The 14,017-nt window shown below is 40.1% G+C and overlaps 1 protein-coding gene across 1 annotated transcript; it reads right to left on the bottom strand.

The window, feature by feature from the left end:
• Positions 1–1,981: 1,981 nt before the first annotated feature.
• Positions 1,982–12,158, bottom strand: LOC310952028 (solute carrier family 26 member 6-like; the record flags this gene model as incomplete). The annotated part of the gene is given in 19 exon segments (XM_083920515.1): positions 1,982–2,296; positions 2,300–2,445; positions 2,689–2,743; positions 2,899–3,246; positions 3,351–3,461; positions 3,629–3,721; positions 6,086–6,155; positions 6,265–6,371; positions 6,467–6,562; positions 6,679–6,756; positions 6,875–6,988; positions 8,260–8,407; positions 9,137–9,219; positions 9,438–9,590; positions 9,750–9,914; positions 9,993–10,165; positions 10,255–10,365; positions 11,014–11,153; positions 12,019–12,158. Coding segments are annotated over 19 exon segments (2,646 nt in total).
• Between the last annotated feature and the right edge of the window lie 1,859 nt (positions 12,159–14,017).

The following is a 14,017-nucleotide window of genomic DNA, read 5'->3' as shown; positions in this document are numbered from 1 at the left end:
GTGCGCGTGTCAACCATGGCAGTGGTGTCTTCATTTACATGTAATATTCTCTTTGGCCATTGTTTTCTGCCAACTTCATTCTCTCATGTACAAAAAAACTTCCAATTGTTAAAAAAAAAAAAAATCAAAAAGAGACAGTGCATCACCACTTCCAGCTGTGTGTGTTATGAACTAACTTAAGTATCCAGTGTATTGTAGGGTATGTAATCAGTGTTAACAATATTTGGAGGGGATGATGATCAGTATTCTCACCTTACGAGAAGGAGAGAAACTGAAGACCGAATTGTGCAAAGAGCAGGAGACGGTTGTGGGGAGGGGAAAGAGACTTGATGCCATGTCAGGAAAGAAGCAATAAATGACCAGATAAAGATGGATGCAATGTGTTTTTATGAATTTATTCACACAGTCCCATAAATACTTTATTTGTAAAACACAATCCAGGCATATACAAAAACTAGTCTGGCTGAATCACACTAATAAGTCTACACCTGTATAAAAACTAGCTCAACATTTCATTGACAACTGGAGGTGTAATCAGTCAGGTAGAATAATTGTGAGCAATAAGCATTCACATTTACACTTGACATTGTTTACATTGGAGTGGTAAATCCAAGGAACCAATATTTGAGGATCCCTGACACACGTTTCTGTGTTTCCTGCAGGTTGATCATTTATTCGTGGTCGGAAGCTCTGAAATGCCACTAAGTCACCTGATAAACACTCGTAAGGAAATATGATTAGGGGAGTCGTTTTTTTTTTTACAATTGATGTAATTACACATATAAATTTACCTTGCTTGCAGACATTTTAAAGGCCCCATATTATGCTAATTTTCAGGTTTCAGGGTTTCTACTAGAACACGTTTACAAGCTTTCATATTTAAAAACATTTTTCTCATACTGTCTAACTGTATGAAGCTGTATTCACCCTCTTTCGGAAACTCTCCATTTTAGAGCCTGTCTCTTTAGAAATCCCTCCCCCTGTCTGCTCTTCATTAGTTAGCATTTCTGAGTCGTCCCCATCTGTGCTCTCAGCGTCTCTGCGCCGTCATTACAACTGGGTAATGACTGTAACGGCTCTGAAGCTGCATTTTATACCTATATATAGTACAGTTGTGACATCACAACCATACAGAAGTCCCGACGGCTCGTTTAAAAACACAGTTTCGGAATACGAGCTGTGTGCATTTCTTTGTGGACTGATCGGTTTGATACTTTTGCAGTATTTATATAGCACCTCGACCTGCTTTACAATAGATTTTTAAAAAGACATGGAAATCTCACTTTTTACAAAATGGGACCTTTTAAGGACAAAAGTACATTTTCCATATATATTTTTTAAGGTAAAAAACTATTTTTTAAAAAGGTACGCCTGGAAGTGAATATTTTTTGGCAGGCTATCCAAATAATATATTACAATACAGTGCTTAGCCTCTGATAGTTATTATAGCAGATGATAACCCTGGATCCCAAAAATAGAAGGGCGCTCAAGAGGTCAGAGAAATCAGACGTGTGAATGCTGACTAAATATACTCCTGTTGTGTATAAAAGCTGCTGCTCATTTTAAACGTTACACCATACCTGTAATTCAGTTCATTGTTCAAGGCTCTTGGAGCGAGTGAGTGGTGATTTAAGGATTAAGAAACCCTCCCAGAGGGAATGGCCCGGCCATATCAATGACAAATATTTACATTTTATTGTTGTGGCAGACATGCATTTGTTCAAGAATATTGATTGACAGACATATGCACACACATTGTGGCCTGCCTGTTCACAGCAACACCTCACATATGAGTTTCCCCTTACATTCAACCTTTCACTCACTCTACTCTCTCACACAGGCTATAAATACAGACTCCTATTAGTCCAGTGTTACATTCTCCCACTCAACCCCACCCCACCTGCCCCTTCTGTCTCTCACGCACACACCACAGAGCGAGAGAGCTACAATGACGTATTGCTGGCTATCTCATTAGACGATATCATAAAAAGCCCGTTGCCACAGCAACAGCTCCCTGCATTTCCATGGCAACCAGCCACCATGTCAAGGTGGTGCATTTTTCCCCCACTGAAGGGGGAGGAGACAATGACGACCAATTGTGGGCAGTGGAACAGCCAGTAGCATGAGAGGAGGAGGAGGAAGTTGGAACAGTCTGACCCCTGCTGGTTACATCTGAGTGTTGCAGGACACATCCTGAAAAATAAGGAGGATTATGGGCTGATGGTAGGAACATGTCAGAATCTATTACAGCAATGAGTGATAAGTGAAGCTGAAAGCTCAGAAGTGTATTTAATATTCAGAGTGAGGAACTCACAAGTACGAAGTCAGTCTGCCCAAGTTTCTTGAGAATATGAAGCACTGCATCATGAACTGTTACAAACAGCCTTCTCTTTGGGAGTGACTCTGAGAAGAAACCTGCAGTTTCCAGCTGCTCCACCACACATGCTAATATTTGACCACACAGGAAAGCATGCATGACAATTAGTGACCTTAAGTATGCATGAGACAAAAAGCATTTTGCGATTATCAAAATAATTATTTTCATGTTCATCAGTGTTGTGTCTGACAAGGAACGATGTGGTGCCGCTGAGGCTGAGACCTTGATGTATTCATTATCTAAAGCGTCAGTCTCTTGACTCTGCATTGAGGACATTACGTACGCTCTGTTTGGTCTGGTGTGTCACCCACCTTGGCAGCCTGCTAGATAGACGTCCAAATCAATCTCTCCAAAGTCCCTGAATATCTGGTAGAAAAAGATAGTTATTACTTTATGTTTTTAACATCTATTCATTTTTGTGTATGCAGACGAATGGCCCCTTTGGTCACCTATTTATTAACCTATTTAAACATCTCATGGTTAAATTAGTAATGTCAACACAGATTCTGGCAGACACATACATTTTTCAAGGTCTTCACAGCGACTGAGTCCACAAAGCTGGTTGTCGAAATGTCCAAGATAATGCTGTGCGTGCCTGATCCGCAGGTCCTTCCCCTCTCCTCATCATCGTGGTGCGATACCTTGGTGATGCTGTCATCCCCGTGGCACCATGTATCTGAATCCGATTCTGACAGGGTTGTGTCATGTTTGTAACCCCAGTTTACTTGCCCTTTACTAAGGCCATTTGTAGAGGTTTCTGTCAGGCTTAAGGTATTCCCCTGACTCTGTGCCTTCAGTCCTGCAGAGACTTTCCTCTCGTCCATCTCTGACAATGTGCCATTTGACAGGTGGGTGACTGCTTTTCTCTGCTTAAAGGTTGAAAAGTGGGAATAACTATTAGTGACTTATTAGCTGAAATCCATAATTTGTGTAACTTGATGGATCTCTAAATGTATCGTTTAAGATATCATACTTGTTTCTTTGCCTCCTTTCTAGCTTTCTTTCTCTCTTTCTCTTGTTTACGCTTCAGCTTTGCATCACGTTTCTTCTTCGCTGTCAGCAGCTTCCCGATTTCAAGTCCACTCTGCACAAAAATCCGAGCATCACATTAAAGAGAGAAAAGGGAAAGTGAGATGACTGAGAGAGATAATGGAAGCAATTAAGGGTGCTGTAGAAAGCGGACTGGGATTACATCTGGTAATGAAATACTAGCCTGAACATAAACACACATTAACATTTATGGACACACACCTTCTCTTGCAGGGCCTCCAAGTACATCTCAGCATTTGTGTAGTAGATCGTTGTCGACGAACGGAAGATTTTAATTCCTGGAATCTCTTTAGCCTGCAGGGACAAGTCATAAAGCAGAAGAGTTCAGAATTGCACCGTGTTCTGCTCTCATTTGCACTTTGTACCTCCCTCTGGTATTGTTTGACAAAATGGAGTTCTTCTACCACTTAATAACTTAAAGTTAGATAAACACTATCCACAAAATCTTCCTTTAAAGGGTCAGTTTACCCAAATTTCAAGGGAAGAAAGCATATTTTCTCATTAACCCTAAGTTTTATCTGGTAACGCAGATAGTTTCGCTTTTGTTCTCCCAATTTTTAAGATATCTGAGACTTTTGTCGCCGAAGCACAATATATGTGAATGTAATTTTGCTTCGTTTTTGCACACAGCATTAGTAAAATTACATGTAAATAAGACTAAAAGCCTACAGCCATGCAGCTCTGTGACTATACCATGGCACATCGGTGCTTTGAACTAAATACTAATATATAATACAGTGCCTTGCAAAAGTATTCACCCCCCTTGGCGTTTTAGCTATTTTGTTACATTACAACCTTTAGTTTGATGTTTTTAAATCTGAATTTTATGTGATGGATCAGAACACAATAGTATAAGTTGGTGAAGTGAAATGAGAAAAGAATATGTATAAACTATTTATTAGAAATAAAAAACTAAAAATTGGCATGTGCATATTTATTCAACCCCTTTGTTATTTAGCCCATAAAAAGCTCTGGTGCAACCAATTACCTTCAGAGGTCACGAAATTAGTGAAATAATGTCCACCTGTGTGCAATATAAGTGTCACATGATGTGTCAGTTCATATACGCACCTTTTTTGAAAGGCCCGAGAGGCTGCAACACCTAAGCAAGAGGCACCACTAACCAAACACTGCCACGAAGACCAAGGTACTCTCCAAACAACCAAGGGTAAATGTTGTTGAGAAGTACAAGTCAGGGTTAGCTTATAAGAAAATAAATCAAATAAAATCTTTGATGATCCCCAGGAGCACCATCAAATCTATCATAACCAGGCAGCACCAGAGGCAGCACAGAGACCTAAGGTAACCCTGGAGGAGCTGCAGAGTTCCAGAGCAGAGACTTGAGTATCTGTACAAAGGACATCAATAAGCCCTATGCTCCATAGAGTTGGGCTTTACGGCAGAGCGGCCAGAAGAAAGCCGTTACTTTCAGCAAAAAACAAAATGGCACGTTTTGAGTTTGTGAAAAGGCATGTGGGAGACTCCAAAATGTATGGAGGAAGGTGCTCACGTCTGATGAGACTAAAAGTGAACTTTCCGGCCATCGAAGAAAACTGTCTGTCACAAACCCAGCACATCATATCACCCAAAGAACTCCATGCATGTTTTTCAGCAGCCAGGACTGGGAAACTTGTCAGAGTTGAGGGAAGATGGATGGTGCTAAATACAGGGAATTCTTGAGCAAAACCTGTACCACTCTGTTTGTGATTTGATGCTAGGGCAGAGATTCACCTTCCAACAGGACAATGACCCCAAACACACTGCTAAGGCCACACTTGAGTGGTTTAAGGGGAAACGTGTAAATGTGTTGGAATGGCCTAGTCAAAGCCCAGACCTCAATCCGATAGAAAATCTATGGTCAGACTTAAAGATTGCTGTTCACAAGCGCAAACTGTGCAACTTGAAGGAGCTGGAGCAGTTTTGCAAGGAAAAATGGGCAAAACTCCCAGTGGTAAGATGAGGAAAGCTCATAGAGACTTATCCAAAGCGACTTGGAGCTGTGATTGCCGCAAAAGGGGGCTCTACAAAGTATTGACTTTAACGGGTTGAATAGTTATTCACATTGACTTTCTTTTTGTGTTATTTTGTCCTATTTCTTGTTTGCTAAAGGTTGTTGGCATGTTAAGTAAATTAAATGATGCAAATCCTCAAACAATCCATGTTAATTCCAGTTTATAAGGTGACAAAACGTGAAAAAAGCCAAGCGGGGTGAATACTTTTGCGAGGCACTGTATAACATCAGCATGCTAACATGCTCACAGTGACAATGCCAACACCCCAGCCTGTCCACTACACTCTGCTACTGCTGACGGTCAGCTACCTGCGAGGGGTGGCCAGCCACCGCTCACAAATCCTGTCTGTTTGCTGTCCTGGTTCCTAAATGTTGCCTCATTTCAAACGCCTCACAAAGCCAAAAACTCAGTTTTCTCTGGCTTCAGTGTTTTCGAAAGATCCTTTTTTCAGTGACCTAACACAGAAAAAGCTACTTTTACAAAAACATCCATTTACATGTGGCCAAAGCTTTAGAATCTGAACGATTAAATCCAAAGTGGTAAGTGAGAAAATATGTCCTTATAATTTGGGTGAACTGACCCTTTTAACCTTCTGCAGAGGAATATGATACGGAGTGTCTTTCTTTTCTCATTAGAATACTCTTACCTCCTTGTAGTTTTCTGTGTCCAGATATAGGTCAGTCCCTGACACGTGGCCCAAGATAGAGTAGCGTGGTCTGAAAGTTATTCAATGAAATTATTTTATTATTGCAGCTCTGTGAAGATCTCATCAAAATATGTAATTTTGTTTACATTAACAATTGATAATTAGTGGCATGTAGCTACAGTTGTGTCCTGAAGATGACAGTGAGCATGGAAAAACCAATGGAGACAGCCAGACCCAGGTCCAGGTTGAGCAGGATGGTGCTTATGAATGTTACCAGCCACACCAGCTAGAGGGCAGCACGAACACTGACAGTTAGCAAGGTCAAAAGTTCACACGATTTTAAACTGAGCAAAATGACTCTTAAAGAGGATACAGTCGTACCAGATCAACCTTGTTGGTCTTCCACAGCAAAGGCACATCCATGAACTGCTTAAACATTCCTTTCAAATTCACAAACACTATGGTGGATAAGACTGCCTGAGGAACAAAAGCACAAAGATGTACTGGCCCACAACCTTATTGATAATTAAAAAAAATGTCTGCACAGAGAGATACTCATCATTAGAAAGGTATAGTACTGGAAGGAGTGTTACCTTGGGGAGATCTGAAAAGAGAGAACCTATTTTCAAAACGGTGATGAGCACGATGATGGAAGAAATCACTCCTGCAACCTGACAAAAACACACACAGTCACAAATTTAATGTCCAATAGATAGTATGACGAACATAATAAGATGTAATGTGCGGCATCTGTGCTGTTTGTGCGCATATTTCCATGTGTGTGTTTACTTGTGTCTTGCCCCCTGTGCTCTCCTGGACAAGGCTACGAGACAAGGAGGAAGTTACAGAGTAACACTGAAAAAAGCCACCAACAGTGTTACTAAGACCCAAAGCAACCAGCTCCTGGATAGAAACAGCAAAACAGACGCAGCATTTCAGTTTAAAGCAAAAGCAACAACTTAACAAATTATTTGATATTAAAAATGAAATATTATGCTGTTAATATCATGGCCTTTAGTCCACTACTATGTCCCTCCAGTGTGTAACCTTCGGGTCAATAACATAGTGTACTGTTCATTAGCTTCATGGCCATGTCTAGGAATCACTGCCAGGCTGAGAGCAGTGCCAACTTTGCACATTTAAGACACACTTGATTGCATAAAGCTTGGTGAGCATTAATGATTTAGCAGGCCAGCTCTTGGAGATGTGAGTGCTCCCTGCCTCTCAGAGCAGAATGATCTGACAGTGTCACATGCCTCTGCGTGTGTTTATGTGTGAATAAGTCTGTGTGTACTATAGACAAGAACACTTTTTTTCCGCCTACATGTGCTGAATTGTGGAGAAAGCACATTGTTAGAGGTTCTTCCATCGTGCGTATCTATCTCCAGGGGAACATTAAAACATTTTTCCAATAAAGTGATGACATGAGCTGATGTAGTAGCAAAGGTAATAGAGTGTAGTTCAATCTCAGGTCATGGTTTAGCATAAACATTGACTAATCAGAGGAGAATGAATAAGCAGAAGAGAACATCTCCATGAATGAGAGAGAGAGAGAGAGAAGGGTGATAAATACATATAGTACGTGTTTTGCCATGAAGTTATCAAAAGCAAATGTATTTCCTTGTGCAGATAAACTGCAAAATACATTTACTTAACTGCAACTATGAGGCATTATAACGTTTGGAAATAGACTTGTATAATAATGTCTTGAAAGCATCTTTGGTCAACTCCTTAAGAGGTTTAGTCATTATCAGGACACAAACCAGACATTGCTGCTGCGCAAGATGACTTGTATATTCGAACCTTTAAAGAAATAAGAGAAACCTTTTTTCCTAAAACGCACAAATATGCAATACGAAATATGAAAAATAATTCCTCAAATTGAAAACTACAGTTACAACTACAAAAATACAACAAGGAACAATTGTGTTGAGTTAGGGATTAGTATGGCATAAAATGTGTTGCTTCTGTCACACTGTCATGGCTGAATAAAACACAAGTCTGTGAAGTTATTCATGGCTTTCGTCGTGTGAGTGAGCACAGAGTAAAGTCTATTATTAGGCCAAAGTTTGACTCTTCCCTGTTAGCAGAGAGTCAGACAGGAGCAGGGACTCAAGTGTAACTCTCACTGCTGATTGTGAGAACCACAGTGTGTAGGTGTATTTATTCCTCACCTGGTTGCTATCCACCTTGTAGCCATGTTTGAGGGCAAATGTTTTGCCCAGAGAAATGTTGATGGCATAGCCCACAATGGCCACTGCAAAAGCATCGCCTATCACCTTTGAGAACAATGTGGCATCTGGAGCTTGAGGGGCCTTGAGTCTGGAGCAGGAGGAAAAGGTGAAAGGTTCAGGTTTTTATCCCTTTTATCTTCCCCTTTTTATATACGTGTCAGTTGCGTCAAATGTACTTTAATGAAAGTGTTTGATGGAAGCACAGCTTAAATGTAAGGGTGAATGTCTTCCACTCCAGCAGCATGAGTGAGCCGTTGCTGACTCCCAGTCTTGTACCTATTATTTAACAGACTTGGAAACACATATTTCTCACTATTTCAATACTAAAGACACATACCCAACCTTAATTTTTACCAAAACTGATCCAAAGTATGCTGAATATCAAGAGGTACTGGCAAATTGAAGAAGATCTAGAGTAGCTTGAGTATACGTATGTCACAATAATATATTATATCCTCTGTTTACACATCCCTGTTTTTTACCTTTTGGGAAAGCTTTTCTTTTTTAGAAACTCAGTCACAGCACAGCACACACACACACTGCGATCCTGTTACTTTGCAGGCTGTGTTACTTTGTCTTATCAACAACTTCTCATATCTTCACAAACAAAATGTGGTGTTTTTTTGTCCGTGATCTTGTGAACAGTGCTGCACTCACAGCTGTTCTCTCTCTCTCTCTCTCTCTCTCTCTCTCTCTCTCTCTCTCTCTCTCTCTCTCTCTCTCTCTCTCTCTCTCTCTCTCTCTCTCTCTCTCTCTCTCTCTCTCTCTCTCTCTCTCTCTCTCTCTCTCTGACACACACACACAAAGATGAACTTACCCACTGGGAATCTCTCCAACCACATCAATGTTGTATTTGGTCGTGAGTCCGCAGAAGTGGATAATGACTGTTGCTGCTATGATCTGTTGACAAAAAGCACAAAAACAGTTTGTTCTGTATGTGGGGTAAATGATTACTTTCAGCACATGCAAGCCCTATTTTTGGTGAGTATAACACAAGGTCATACATGCAACAGTCCAGTCCTGTAGTCAAGATGCCTCCTGCTGGACTATTAAATGAACTAACCTGCTGTATAAGCAAAAATAAGAAAAGAGAAGAAACAGCAAAGCGGACAACATACCACTATGATTTCTATCGGGATAGGAAGAGGCAGCTTCTTTCTGTAGCATGCATTGATTTCTTTGACCAAAATGAGAACAGAGAGGGCAACCAGGCTGACCACCAACTCTGGCACTTTAGTCTCAGGCAGCAGCCGGCAAATATCCACCAGAGTCTGTGACAGAAGGATACAGACAGTTAGCTTAGCTTAGCACAAGACTGGTTTGGTGGAAACAGCTCATCAAAAGCTGTCGATTGGCATCTCTAAAGCTCATAATTAATGCATTAGATCTTATTTGTTTACCCTGAAGGGTGTAACACATGACATACTCACGTAAATAAGGGAGAGGGGACCAGTGAAGCGAGCCGGAGCGACTCCAAACAGGTACTTGAGCTGGGAGACGCATACATGGCATGCCGATCCTGTGGTGTAGCCTCGAACCAGTGGCTCAGACAGGTAGTTGACCACGAAACCAAACCTCACCACACCTAACAGGATCTTAGAATAAATAGAGAAAAACGGAGTTGATAAAAGTAGTGAACTATGGAACTATGTACCTTGATACAATGGACACACCTGAAAGATTCCTGCCAAGACCGTGAGGGAACACGCTATCTGCACTCTATATGCGTCCCGTGCATCAAGGTCCACACTTCCTGTCCCATTTGTGCCATTTACAATAAAGTTACTGTCCGGTGCCAGTCTCTCCGTCACACCCCCGACCATGATGCTGATCACAGCAAACGTACCTGAACATACAAAACAAAAGCATGTTTATTCATGTTCTTTCAATACTTTTTAATCACTGCCACCCCAACACACAAATTTTCTCACTGACCAATGGAGATGTGTCTGGAAGTGCCAAAGATGAAGTAGACCAGCACCGGGTAAAGTGAGGTGTAAAGGCCAAACACTGGGCGTAAGGAAGCCAGAAGGGCATACGCCATACCTGATTGAAAGGAGTGAAACAAGTCCAAAACAAATTCAATGATAGTTACATAATTTGGCTGTTCTAAACATAAAGAGTAGTCTGACGTTTTGGGAAATATGCTTACCTGCTGAGAGTTCAATGAAAAGATCAATACAGTAGCATACCATTCTCACATTTGTTCGGTCATTCATATGAAGCTTCAGCCAGGAGACGATAAGCTTAGTTTAGCTTAACTTAGCTTAGCTTAGCACAAAGAATGGTAGCAGGTGGAAAAAACTACCTTGGCTTTGTCAAAAGGTAACAAAATCTGCCTACCAGAACATTTGAAAAAAATCACCGGAGAAACAGCAACTTGACGTTTAACAATTTGTTTTTTGCACAGATTAAACAAACATGATAATGTGTTAATTAGTGAGCATTTAGAGGTGCTGGTAATGGATTTTGTAACATTTCGACCTAGCCATGCTAGCTGTTTCTTCCGGTTTGCAGAATTGTATGCTAAGCTAAGCTAACACTCCCCTAACACATCAATCTTCTCACTCTCTGCAACAAACAGATAAGTGCATTTCCCAAAATGCCAAAATGTTAAACTATTCCTTTAAAGGGGCACGTTTGTGAGGTGCCATGTGGATATAAGCTCCTTCCACTGTACACATTCATACAAACCCTGCGGCAGATGCATGATGCCCACACTGCAGCCAGAGATCAAGTCACCGATGGCGTTTTCTCTGATGGAGTAGTGAGGCAGCCAGCTAAGAACGGGGACCCAGCTCAGCACCGCGTGCCATAGTTTGGGCACCGAACACCTGCAACAGTCATCCCAGAAATTCATTACATACAATTCTTATTACTGAACACACAAGTGTCTACCAGGGAGGGTGTGTCTCTCTGTTAAGTCACCTAGAATATGTATATGAATCTCTAATCTATGCATTAATATGCAAAGTAATGAAAATATTACATTATGATATGATTTCATTTGAATTATGTTTTTCTAGAGTGATTCATTTCTATCAAACATATTCTTGGCTTGTTTAGTATATAATTTTTTTTAAACATCATAGAAATGAGACCTGTGAATTGTAACACCTGCTACCGTTTTTTATCAGCTTTCTCTCTAAAAACAAAAGTGACACAGTGGATAACACCCACATGTCTCCGTGCCTCACTTATCACTTCTTTTAACAAATACAGTGTAGTATGAAGTGAATATTAAAATATAAGAATTCCTGTGCAAATATAAGGCCTCTTTTTTCTGACCGAGATTTGTCCTCTTCTGAAATGTTTCTTGATTACCATCCATTCACTTTCTTAATTTAATTGACAATATTTCATCTGTGATTGCTTAATATTTGTTTAAGAGTCTTTAATGACACGTCACAGGTTATCATGAACGTTTCCACTTAAATAAAACTGTGAACTTTGCTCGTCCACTGTGATTAAACGACTCAGATTGGTCAGCCTTTTTAAATCAACACCAGTCTGCTATGAGATAGCAAAACAGTTAAACAACTAAACATCCATACACACACACACACACACACACATATATATATATGCAGATACAATTACAAGCATGCATAAATACATTAACATCAGTTTGTATCATTGTTATCCTGTTTCCTCATTTGCATGCCATAGCTCCCTCTCTTATATCTTCTCTATCTTTACCTCAGGGACTCTTTCACCCGTTTCCCCAGGGTTGGTTTGGTGGACCATGTCCCCTTTTGTGCCACTTCATCCAGACGTAACTGATCCAGAACCTTCCTTTGCACAAAATACTCCCCAGCTGAACAGTCCTTCTCCTCCATTTTCATATCTGTTGGACCAAATTTGGCAGACCTCCTTAAAGCCAATGTCTACTTTCTACTTTCTGCTCCTCCTTTTCTGCCTTTCTTGAATGGAAATGATAGTTACAGTTGCAATTTAACTATTGTTACAACAAAAAGCCAAACAGTGTGTAGTGGGAGGGAAGCCTCCTCGCGGTTCACTACTGATTGACAGTAGTTTTTGGACTGTGGGAGTGACTGTTCCTTCCTTATACCACCACCCCAAATGTCCCTGTTCTGCATACACACACCTGAGGTAATGTGTGTGTGATTATGAATGTCACCCTATACGGATTAACTTAATGGAAACTACAGTTGAAAGGCCGAAATTTGGTAATCACTCCAAACTATAAAACACTGGCAAAAGAGAGTCACACAGAAACACAATATGTGTTAAAGATTAAAGTTTATATATTTCTTAAAGTACACCACTTGATTGTGGAATAAACAGTATGCTGGTTAGTTTTGTGTGTATGCGCCAGGTTGGCAGAAACATCTTATCTTTATGGTTGCCTAACTTTCTTCATTCAGGAGATAAAGTTACAATATTTTCAGTGTCAGCAGGAAAGTCATGAGACACTGTGCCACTGGCATTGCCCAATATGATTTATGGAATGTGGCACTCCAAAAGAAAAATACTTAAACCCAAACACATAAACCCAAAATAACTCAATGGCTGAAACGAGACCAGCAGATTTTGATTACTTTGTGTTTGAAATCCCTGTGACTAGTCAATTTTTCCATCTTTTGCTCATTTTCAGGTTCATACTTGTATTGTACGGGTATATTATAATCCTTATAGATGGAGTATAAAACACAATATTCATGAAATGTATGTCTCTATATGTATTTAAAAGGGCCTGATATACCACGTCACTTCAAACCTTAAATAAAAGCCAATTTATCTTTGAACCAGGTAACCTTATAACGCAAATTCATTAGTCACACTCCCGACAAGGCTCCCTCGAATCACCTATTTGATGTTTATGTTGTGCTGGTTAACGTTTAATGGGTTCTTTGTCAAAATGGCTTTCATTATTGATTTTGAGGTTTGTCTTGTTGTTAAGTCTGTGTGAAAAGGAGCAGCGTAAACAGAGGGCCAGAGGGGGGATGAAGGTTTGAGACAAGCAGGATAAACTTATGCAGAGAAAGTGTTACAGTTCCTGCTTTTTCCTATCAGAAATTTGTAAATTAAATCACTTAAAGATTTTTGCTTTCAAACCTCCAATTGTAATCTTAAAACTGAAATTGTACTTTTATTCTTCCACTTTCTAGCATCACTATCTCTAGATGCACCCTGTACTCAGCATATCAGTGATAAGTACTTGACAGAAGAGATACATCTTTGTGAAGTCATTAACATGTTTTATTCACTGGTTAAAGCTGAACCAAAATGTCAATGTCAGTGGAAAATAAAGTTATATACTTGTATTTTATTTTATTAGCCTTAGATGAAGTGGTTCAGCTTTACACAGTTTTTTCTAAAGGTACCATCTGTTTTCGAAATTATTACAAAAGCCAGAATTAGAAATTATTAGTTATTTGCTTCACTCCTGCAGCACCGCTGTTCATAATGTATTTTTTGTGCTTTAAATACTAAATGTTTCTTTCTGAGTCTCTTCTGTTTTTTTATTTTTAATGATCACTGGCAAAACAACCATTTTACGTAAAGGAACAAATGGCTCACAGGGGAAAAATTCCCCTCTGTGACTGAAATGACTAACAGTAATGGATGAGTGTTTGACGTAACAGGATTGTTCTTGCACATATTAACTCTGGTCCCTGTCACAGCCATGTAAATGCATGCTGTTTAAACTCAAGACTATGGCCTAGTTGACAGG

This window comes from Echiichthys vipera (assembly GCF_963691815.1).
Source record: "Echiichthys vipera genome assembly, chromosome: 9".
Lineage (NCBI taxonomy): Eukaryota > Metazoa > Chordata > Actinopteri > Perciformes > Trachinidae > Echiichthys > Echiichthys vipera.
The sequence above is the reverse complement of the archived record's forward strand: the minus strand, read 5'-3'. Positions and strand labels throughout refer to the sequence as shown.